The 11,073-nt window shown below is 45.5% G+C and overlaps 1 protein-coding gene and 1 pseudogene across 1 annotated transcript; both read left to right on the plus strand.

The window, feature by feature from the left end:
• On the plus strand, positions 1–848 carry LOC138157604 (ADP/ATP translocase 3-like; annotated as a pseudogene).
• A 1,188-nt stretch (positions 849–2,036) lies between these two features.
• On the plus strand, positions 2,037–10,691 carry FETUB (fetuin B). Its single transcript, XM_069083646.1, has 7 exons — positions 2,037–2,252; positions 5,768–5,878; positions 6,389–6,476; positions 7,544–7,716; positions 8,328–8,435; positions 9,106–9,189; positions 10,344–10,691. Exons 1-7 carry the CDS (start codon positions 2,037–2,039, stop codon positions 10,689–10,691), a joined length of 1,128 nt encoding a protein of 375 aa, XP_068939747.1.
• The last annotated feature ends 382 nt before the right edge of the window (positions 10,692–11,073 follow it).

Here is an 11,073-nt window from a genome sequence, read left to right on the forward strand (position 1 = left end):
ATGGACCAAGCCATCTCTTTTGCCAAGGACTTCCTGGCTGGTGGCCTCCCTGAGGCTATCTCCAAAACTGCAGTGGCCCTCATCGAGAGAGTTAAACTGCTGCCTCAGGTGCAGCATGCAAGTAAAGATATTGCCACGGATTAGCATGGTGGATTGTATAGTCCTATTTCCAAAGAAACAAGGGTGCTTTTCTTTGGGTGGGGTAACTTAGCAAATGTCATAAGATATTTCCCCAGCCAGACCCTTACCTTTGCCTTTAAGGATAAGTAGAAGTGGGTGTTTTGGGGAGGAGTGGACAAGCACACGCAGCTTTGGAGGGATTTTGCTGGCAATCTTGCCTCTGGGGCAGCTGGAGCCGCTTCGCTCTGCATTATCTACCCCTTGGATTTTTCAAGGACCCTCTTGGCAGCTGATGTTGGGAAATCTAGTGCTGAGAGAGAATTCAACGGCCTGGGAGACTGCCTTGTGAAAATCACCAAGTCTGCTGGAATTCGGGGCTTGGATCAAGGTTTCAATGTCTCAGAGCATCAGGATCTATGGAATAGTTTCTGTTGGAATATCTGCTACAGCCAAAGGTGTGACCACTCCTATGGCGCTGAGTTGGGTGATTGCGCAATCAGTGACTGAGGTAGCAGGTGTGGTCTCCTATTCCTTTGATAGAGCAAGGTCCCGAATGATGATGCAGTCTGTGCTCCAAGGAGCTGCTATCATGTACACTGGGACAAGTGACTGTTAGAAGAAGGTCGCTAAAGATGGGGAGGGGCAAAGCTTTCCTCAAGGGTTCCTGGTCCTATGTTCTTAGAGGGGTGAGTGGAGCTTTCCTGCTTGTCCTGTGCATGATGAATTGAAAAAAGTAATCTAAGTATATCCTAAGTAAAAAAGGAACCAGCGAATATCAATCACGTAGACTACCTAACCATACTTGGCATTTTGGACAATTGACCTTCAAGAAATTCTGTTGTCTTTTTATCCAGGCCAGATCCTGTTTGTAGGGGAGCCAGCAAAAGCTCTTAGAAAAAGGGAAGTATTATTTTGTGATCCATTATTCACACAGCGGACCTGATGATGAGTCAGTGTATTGGTTCTATTGGTTCTTGCGAAAATAACAGCTACTGTGGGCTCAAGGAGGCAGATCAGCTTAGACCATCTCGCTTAATCGCTCTTTTGTAGGACCATAAATTTGTGTTGAAGTATTTAAAAAAATCATGTCTCCCATTTGTACTTGAGCACTCTATATACTATTTTGAACAGCTGACTATTTGGCAGTTATGGTCATCTGTGATGGACATTCTGCTGTCAAACAATCAATACACAGAAAACTCTTAAAAAAAGAAAGAAGGTCTAGGCTCTGTATCCCCTCTAGGATAAAAGCTAGGATTTAAAGCTCTTGCATTCTGGCTCCAACCTATTTCCAGATCAAATACACATTAGTCCCCTTCATACAAACTAGTTTTTAGTCAAATTGGCATTCTAGGCATTGGGTGTACAAAAACAAAAAGATCGTCCTGCCCTCAGGCCTTCAGTGTCATTGAGGAAGACAAAACATATAGGGGACCTATAATCATGTCACCCTTTAACATCAAGAAGACACTAATAATTATCATAAGAACATATTGCCCTCTGATAATGACAGGACACACATTAAAACATGTGAGGGGACAGTGTGTAGGAGATAGAGAGGACATGGGGAAAGGGCCAGACTCCAGTGAGTTCATTGCCAGGAACTTGGGTCAGATGGCTTCTTTTGACTTCTTGGGTAACCACTTTGGAAGTGGTTGAGAAAACAAAGCTGATTAATCAGTGATCTGGAGGGGAGACGGGTCAGAAATATGCGGTGGAAACAAACTCTGCCCTCCCCCCACCTTGTTAAGGCATGTACCAATATTTGGTTATCATGTGCAGGTTTCAGGGTAACTTGACTGTCACTTGAGGCAGCCAGTTCAGCTTGGATTCTGGGGGATAAAAGGGATTAGAGGGGAAAGCTCCATCTTCCTTGTCCTCCCTTTGCTGCAGACTGAGGCAGCCAGGCTGGCAGAATGATCCAATTCTCTCTCCTCCTGGGCCTCCTGGGCCTGTTGCCCAGCTGCTGGAGTGCATCTGTCCCTGACTCTCCTCTCCTCTTGTCCCCCAGCTGTAATGACTCTCGAGTGCTGTCCATGGCAGGCTTGGCTTTGCAAGGCATCAACGCTGACCGGAAAGAGGGCTACCAGTTCAACCTCAATCGAGTGGCTGATGTCCGAGAACATCATCAGGTAAGTGATGCTGTTCTTTGGTGGTGGTGGTGGTGGGGACAGCAGAGATGTTATTTATCCTCACACACTCTGTGTTACAGGCACACCGACTGGCCTGTCATCCCTAAATCAGCCATGCATCTCCCACCTCCGTGATGCACGGGCTGCCTCACTTGACTTTCATGCACTCCCTCCTCAGCTCTGCCTCTTGGAAGCCTTGGTTTTCTTCAAGGCTCAGTTCAGCTTCCCCCCTCTGTAGATAGTAAGGCTTTGAAGATCCCTGCACTGATTAGGCCTGCCTACTTTTGATGGTGGTGGTGGTCCAGACTTGTGATTTCATTGGTGGGAGGGATTCCCTGGGTAGGAACTTCCCTCCATCCTTACAGATCGCAAACCCTAGTCTTAGGAAATCCCTTAGAGGCACTGAGATTTCAGGTGACATGTCCAAGATCACACAGTCAGGATTCCACAGAGATAAGACTCAGACTCAGGTCATCCTGGCCATTCAGGTCATTAGTCATTACTCTTGTCCCTACAGCACGATGCTTTGCAGCTGATGCTCATTTCTCTGCTTTCATGTTGCATGCCAAGCAGAAGTAAGTTCCGAAGGGCAGAGTTTGTCACTCCTGCGATGATAACCTATGGCGCCTAGCTTGATATCATGCACATAATAGGTTTTTTAAATTGAATTGTTCTGCCTAGGACTCATTGCTCCCAGAGGGGGAAAATGAGGAGCAGTGAGTGGAAATCCTTAAGGCAGACTTCAGCTGGATGTGAGCAGTGACCTAGAAGTGGGATAAGAGGCTGATGAGGTAGTGATTTGACTGTTGCTGGAAGGGCTCCAGAAAAGACTGGAAGACTAATCATTGGGATGTCTCAGAGGGTATCCTTGTTCAGGTACAGACTAGAGTCAATGGCCCTTGAGGTCCCAGGCAGCTCCAAAGTCAGATTCTTTGGGGCAGGTTCTGGCCCTGGGTGGGGTGCTTCAGCATGCAGCAGACACTTTGTAAAGTGGATTCTCTCCTGAAGGGGCGGGAGAAGGTTGTGCTCATCTCCACAGACAACTGGAGCTCACTTAGCCATACAATAATCAGCATCAAATTAGCTGCAAAATTTTTGTAGTCCAGTATAAAGGGGGGGGTAAGCATTGTTTTGCCCTATAGATTCATCCACAAGCATTTATTAATTGCCTCCAATGTGCCAGACACTGGAAGTACAAAGATAAAATGGAAACAGTACCTATCCTCAAGGAGCTTACATTCTAATGGAAGGAAACAACATACACATATAAAAATAGAGACAGAATAACTACAAGGTAATGGAGGGGAGGGGAGAAGGAGAGACTGATGGGAGTGACTGCAAAAGTGGAGGGGGAAAGTCAGGAAGTCTTGATATAGGCACTGTTTGAGATGAATAGAATCACCAATCATTTGATAACATCCTTCCCAAATAATATGGCTGTTTTGAAGGTCAAGGGTTGACCCTCTCCCCTCCTGCCTCATTTGTTCCCCTTCCTCTCCTCCTCCCCCATCATACGCAACCAAGCTGGAAAAGTTTCAAGGACATAGGCTCTATGTCTACCTGTGGGCCAGCATAATGAATAAATGAATATCAGAAAACATTGATTCAGTGCCTATTTCATGTCAGGCACTGTGGGAGTCTCTGGGGATACGCAAGCACGAATAAAACAATCCTTACCTTTAAGGAGCTTATATTCTGTGAATGCATTGGGTGATGTTCCTTCCCAGCTTGGCCCCAGAGTGATGGATATTTGGTGAGCTCTCAAAGATCTACTAAGCTCTGTAGAGTGGTTGTGAACTGTGTCAGTGGAGGGGGGATGACCAGTGATCAAATCAGGAATGCTTGAGGGAGATGGAGAATTACTGTGGGACTGACCTCAGTGCCCATCTGCTCCAGCCCCAACCTGTCCAGGCATCTCTTCTGCAACGCTGCCCACAAGTGACTCTCTGCCTGAAGAATAAGAAGCAGGGAGAACGGCAGCAAAGAAGAGATCCAGAGTGAGGGAGAAACCAATGCCTACCAAGAAAACCCAGTCTGCTCCTGGGAAGCTCTAATTATAAAAGAATTTTGTCCTGACACCAAGTCCAAATGGGACTCTCCTCAATTTGCACCCATTGCTCTCAGTTCCACTATCTGAGGCCGAGCAGAATAAGTCAGATCCCCTTTCCATGTGACAGATCTTCAGATATTTGAAGACCCTTATCACGCCCATTCTGAGTCTTCTCCTGTGTAGGATAAACATCCCCAGTTCCATTACATGAAGGACTCTACCATGTGACCTGCATAGGTTCTGATGAAAAATTGATACCCCAGGGAGTCATGAACCCCGAATCCAGCATAAAGAAAAGGGAGGTCTACACTTTGGTTATGAGGTGAAATAAATCCCTAATTCAGTGGGATTCCTTTATAATTCTGATGTTGGATGGTAAAGCCCTGCCACATATCACAGGCTCTGGTACAGACATAGAGTATCTCTCATGGCCTCTCCTCCTTTCATGGTCTGTAGAAGCTCAAAGTTTCAGATGTTAGGATGCTCTGCTTTTTGCAAATTCCTTATTTGTAATTTCTTTGTCCATTCATCAAACATTTATTAAGCACTGACTGTACAAAGCACCATGTTGGACACAGATTGAAAACAAAAAGGCACAGTCCCTGCCCTCATGGGTTTTCCAATCTAAGGGAACTGGAGGAGGAAAATAACATGCACCCAGAGAAACAGAATACAAAGAGAGGAATAATGGGGGCAAAGAAATATCCCGAGGTTTCTACTGATCCTTAAGAGAAGACAGAGGATATGGGACTCGAGTTAGGTTGTAAAACAGAATAAAAACTCCCTGAGGGTAGAGACTGCTGTGTCCTCAGCACCTAATACAGTGTCTGGTCCATAGTGAGGGCTTGCTAACTGGCTGATTGATTAAGCTGAGTCTGCAAGGAAGGGAAGGGTGAGGAGCGAGTGCCAGGCAGAGGGAGGGGCCTGCGTGAAGGGAGGAGGTGTCACATCTGATTTGAGAAACGGCTAGAAGGTCCCAGCATCACGTTGTTGTTAGCATTTATGTTTCACTATAAGGTCTACAAACCTTATGTAAATTGTCTCGTCTACATATCATACAATAACAATGGTGATGACCATATAGCCTTTTAAGATTTGCATAATGCTTTACATATGTTAATATCTCATTTAATAACCATAAAGCACATGAGAAAAAAATAGGGTGAGATGAAGTTGGAAAGGCAGGTTAAACCTCTGACACTCCTTGGCTTAACTGCGGAGGGCCGCTAGGTTGGGTAACCTTTATTCTTGGGAGATGGTGGTCAGTGACTGTGTTATCTCCTTACTGAATGTGGCTGGAGGCAGCCTTTCAAATGTATCCCATTCCTTAGCTGCTCCACTGAAGGAACACCCAGAGCCTCCCTCTTCCTTTCCGGCCCCCATCTCTGCAGGTCCTGGCAAAGCATTCCCTGCCTGAGGTGGGCCATTTATGGAGCATCTCTCTTTCTCCATCTCCTCTGCACAGACGGGTGCAAGCTCCATGTACTATTTGACCCTTGATGTATTAGAGACAGACTGCCATGTGCTCAGCAAGAAAAGATGGAAGGATTGTGCCCCCAGGAGCCTGCATAAAACAGTAAGTGATTGTAATAAATGTATTCAGAGAGAGGAAGGGCGGGCCCAAAGGGAAATGATTCTCTGAGTTTTTTTTTTTAAAGCCACATGCTCTAGCAGAAAGAACACTGAGTTGGGTGAACTCTACCACTCACTTGTTGTGTGACCTTAGATAAGGCAGTGTCTTTCTCTGGCTCTCAGTTTTTTCATCTGAAGACTTGGGGTGGGTGGGAGGGTGAACTGGATGGGTTCTATAGATGTGAGAGTTCTTCAATCAGTATTTCCCTTTTCCCTTAGGTGAATGCCAATGGAAATCCAATTGTTCCATGGTATATTTAATCCTCATTCCATAATACTGAGAAATACTCCCTACTGAATTCTTTTGGTGTGGAGAAAATCTCTTTAAGTGACCTTGCCTTCTCATTATATCCCCCATTATCATGTGTGAAGCCTCTTGGGATAAAATTGTGGAATGAGGCATGGTTCCATCTTGTGTTCTCTGCAACTATAACAAGAATGTGTTTGACCCTAGGTTTATGGACAATGCAAAGCCATATTTTACACTAACTTGCCCAAAAGAATTCTATACCTGCCTACCTATAATTGCACTGTTCGTCCAGGTAAGGTGTTTTTTTTGTAGATTGGTCTGTTGTATTTGTTTTCAAGTTTTATTGATTTTTTTAAAAAATTAATTAATTTTTTTTAACATTTGTTTTTAAAACTTTGAGTTCCAGATTCTGTCTCTTCTTCCTCCTCACCCACTCACACTGGGAAGATAAGCAATTCAATATAGGCTGTACATGTGTAGTTACACAAAACATTTCCATAGTAGTTATATTGTGAAGGACTAGTTGTGAAAGAACAAATTTCCCTCCATCCTATCCCGCCCCCCCCACTTATTCTATTTTCTACTTTGACCCTGTCCCTTTTCAAAAGTATTTGCTTTTACAGGGGTGGCTAGGTGGCACAGTGAATAGAGCACCAGCCCTGGAGTCAGGAACACCCGAGTTCAAATCTCGGCCTCAGACACTTAACACTTACTAGCCGTGTGACCTTGGGCAAGTCACTTAACCCCTATTGCCCTGACCTCCCCCCTCCAAAAAGCAAAAAAAATAATATTTGCTTCTAATCATCCTCTCCCCTAATCTGAGGCCCTTCTATCATCCTCCCTCTTATCCCCTTCCCCCCTACTTTCCTGTAGGGTAAGATAACCAATTGAGTGTGTATGTTATTCCCTCCTTAAGCCAAATTCAATGAGAGTAAGGTTGACTCATTCCCTTTCACCTTCCTGCTCTTCACCTCCACTGTAACACCTTTTCCTTGCCTCTTTTATATGAGATATTTTTACCTCAATCTATCTCTCCCTTTCTCCTCCCAACATATTCCTCTCTCACCTCTTAATTTTATTTTTTAGATATCATCCCTTCATATTCAACTCATCCTGTGCCCTCTATGTATACGTGCACACACATATGCACATACTTACATATATATTTATGCACACATACACCCTCCTATACATACATATATATGTATGTATACATATGTATTCCCTTCACCTATGCTCATACTGAGAACAGTCTCATGAGTTACAGTTACCATTTTTCCATGTAGGAATGGAAATAGTTCAGCTTCAATAAGTTCCTGATGATTTCTTTTTCCTGTTTGCCTTCTCTTGCAAACCCAGTTTCTAGAAGGAAGATTGTTAGGATGTGCCCTGATTGCCCCTCCCCCAGCCACATCGACGGCTCAGATCCTTGGGTTTCTCAAGCTGTTAGTGAATCTCTGCAAAAAATCAACAAGGAGGCTGCAGTGGGAAAGAGGTTTCATCTCTTCCAAGTCACCCAAGCTTATTCCCAGGTAAGTACCCTGTTTATCTACCATTCTAAGGCTAGAGGGAAGAGAGAGGTCTCTGTCTTTGGACCCTGGGGTTATTTATTCTCTCTGTAGTTTCTATGTACCATCTTGCTTTATGGATTAGCTTGTGGTGGCCTGATGACCCCCCACCCACAAGCCTTTCTCTAACAGGAAAGCAGAAGAGTTACACAAGTACCCAGTGGCAGGGCCACCACAAGGGACCTGGGGTGCTCATCTAGAAGGAGGAAGTCCACTTGGATGGCCTCTTAGAAGACCTGTAGTTCTCCAATTCCATGAGGACTCCAGTCATGAGTCAGAGGCCCCCTAGGAGGTATTCCAGTGTGATGAAGTGGTGTCCCTCACAGGGGGATCTTTTGCAGGGGTAACAGAGATCATAACTTCAGAGTATCTGGGAGGGCAGTGAGCTCTAACTCAGAGGACCATGTATAGGTCACAGACTGAGTAGATGGCACAGCTAGGGTTTGAATCAAGGTCTTCTGATGCTTTCCTCTACACCTACTGACATTCTCTTTTCTCACTTTCTACCTCCTCCCCATCTTACTTCCTCTGTCCATCTCCCTGTTCCCTTTCTCTCTTCCTCTTTCTCCCCCCAGTGGGTATTTGGCCCTTCCTACTTCGTGGAATACTTAGTCACTGAAGCACCTTGCACCAAATCCCTGCCTGGTTCAGAAAAATGCTTGCAGCCACCTGCTGACCCCAAGGTACGTTTCTTCCCAAGGACTCTGGATCTTTCCCCCACAACAAGGTTTAATGAATAATTGTCTTAGTCAAGAAGACAATAATCTTTTTAATGACATGGAGCCCTCCAGGAATTTGTATTGTCTGCTGGGATGGCCTGTATAATCAAAGAGATAATGGAGTCTAGTAACAAACTTTTATGATGTGTTTACCATGTACTAGGCTCTATGCTCTGTGCTAGAAATACATATATAAACAGAATGAAAGACAGTCCCTGACCTCACAGAGCTTGCACTCTAATGAGGGAAGATGACACATAAAAGGGTCAGGGTAAGAGAGGATGAAGGTACCAGGACCAGGGTGTAGTAGAGAAAGTCAGGGAGGAGAGTATGGTGGAGCCTGCAAAGCACTGAAGTCATGACAGGTCTGCGCACCCTCCTTGGGAAGAACCAGTCAATCAAAGGAAGAAGCCCAAGGGGCCAGGGTACTTCCAGTGTGGCAGCTTCAAGGAAGAAATGAGCTTCCAGGGTGGAGAGGTTTCTGGGACATTGGAGAGAAAGTCTAGAAGGAGATTTGGGAGGGTAGCTTGGAGAAAAATGAAGACGGTCAAGCCATCCAAGGGATGGCCATTCCCATTATCCCCCACTGTGGGCACAATTCTCTTCAACACTGACCCTTTTTTCTTTTTTCCAGCCTGTAGGGATTTGTAGGGGTTCTCTGAGTAAGATAAACCAAATTAAGTATGTCTCTGGGACCTGTGAATTCTTCGAAAGCCAGGTATTTTTCAGTCCAGTTGTTTGTGTCTTCCCCAAACAGAGGGGGAATGGCCTCTACCCTCCCCTGTGCCCTTGCTCCTCATGCCTGTTCCATATCCCCCTTTCCTTCTTTTGCACTAATTCTGACCCTGCCATCTCTTAACTGGGTGCCCTTTTTGGGCATGTTACTTAATCTCTCAGAGCCTCAGTTTCCTTTTAGATGAGATAAAGATCTAAATCCTTGCTCACCCTCCCTCCCTCCTTGCCCGGCAGGGCATAGTCTGAGCAAGGGCTGCATGCCTGTTGAAACACTGTCCAACACTGTTTTCAGGACATCAACCTATAACAGCCCTGTGATGAAGGGATCAGGAACGTGTGGATCTGGGGAGGGCTCCACACCTGGGATTTTCCTCATATAAGCAGTTCTGGGGAGGAAACTCCCTCCAAGACAGATCAGCCCCTGTTTGCCTCTGACTGTCCAGGAGTGTCCTGACCCTACTAGTGACTGAGGCTGCTGAGAGGTTTAGAGACTTGTCCAGGGACATGGGACCAGTATATGTCAGACCTAGATTATTCTAATAATGCACTTGGCTCTCTATCCATGACACCATGAATACTTTTAGGATATTGCTGCCCCCATTTTACACATGAGGAAAATGAGAGATTAAGTTAGTGGCTTGACCATGGTCACACAGTTACTAAGTGTCATAGGCAGAATTGGAACCCAGGGCTCTCCTGACTCAATTTAGCCCATTAGGTTCTGGCTATACCACTCAGTACCCTGACAGCTCACTCATTCTTGCGGTGCTATTTTGTAGGTTTGCTAGACTCTTCCCATGAACTATCTCTTTTGCTTCTCTCAGCTACCGTGGGAGAGAGGTTGATGCTTTGAGAGCTGTCTCTCATTCACGTCTCTCAGGAAGGAATATGCAGAGCTGGCCTGTTGGGTACCCATCAGTTTAAGGATAGAGTCACCCTTCCTTACCCCTTACATTTAGGATATGAAGAAAGTCCTTCATCTTTCAGTTTTCAAAGCCTTTTTTTATCTGGAAGACCTGAGAGGAGCCTCTTGAAGTCTTCCTTTAAAGGAGAGCTAAGTAGCTTAGTGGAGAGCAGTGAGGTCAGGAGCAACCTACTAGTGAAATAACAGTGAGCTGTGTGTGCTACTCTTTTCAGACAACATCGGCCCCTGGGATCCAATCCCCTGAACACCAGGTTCCACAGCAGCTGGCTGTCCCCTCCACTGCTGCGCCCCTAGAAGAGGGGCCTAAAGGATCTGTCCAGTTTTTGCCTGACTTGGTTGATGAGAATGATGAAGTCAATCAGGAAAAGGAACCCTTTGTGGGCTTCCCTGTGCATATTGACTTGACTACCGAGCCCCTGGGAGAAGTCCTCCACCTCCCATCCCGCTTCATGTTGGAGAAAGAGGAGATGCCAATTGTCCTTCCTTTCCCAGAAAGGTCAAGATCAAATGAGTGTCCAGGACCTGCTGAGAATTCTAATCCCCTGGTTCTCCCACCATGAAAGTCACACACATGCACACATGCGCACGCGCGCGCACACACACACACACACACACACACACAAAACTTGGTGGAGTCTGGTGCCATGGATTGGGGCAGAGAGATGGAAGAGAAAGAGAGAGAGAGTATCTAGCATCCCATCCTGGCTATAATAAAGTTTTTTTGTCCACTTTTTGCCTCTCCTTTATCTGAAATTATTTTGGTAAACTTTCTGAACATGATGAATTGACATTAAAAATACTTAATGAGTGTGTCCACTAAGTTCAGAGCATTATAGTGGAGAGTGGAGTGTGGGATACAAAGAAATGTCAAACACGGTTCCTGACCTCAATGAACTTATAGTCTAGTAGGGGGTTACTCAAGTGCTACTTCTATGAACCAGT

Source organism: Petaurus breviceps, unplaced genomic scaffold (genome assembly GCF_028583685.1).
Source record: "Petaurus breviceps papuanus isolate PSGF00001 unplaced genomic scaffold, PetGlider_PUasm1.0 173, whole genome shotgun sequence".
NCBI lineage: Eukaryota > Metazoa > Chordata > Mammalia > Diprotodontia > Petauridae > Petaurus > Petaurus breviceps.

Excerpts from the sequence above, each read along its gene's own strand:
- FETUB (XM_069083646.1), top strand. The coding sequence starts at position 2,037 with ATGATCCAATTCTCTCTCCTCCTGGGCCTCCTGGGCCTGTTGCCCAGC. Across the intron at positions 8,436-9,105 it reads AGCCACCTGCTGACCCCAAG|CCTGTAGGGATTTGTAGGGG; the intron begins GTACGTTTCTTC and ends TCTTTTTTCCAG. Across the intron at positions 9,190-10,343 it reads GTGAATTCTTCGAAAGCCAG|ACAACATCGGCCCCTGGGAT; the intron begins GTATTTTTCAGT and ends TACTCTTTTCAG.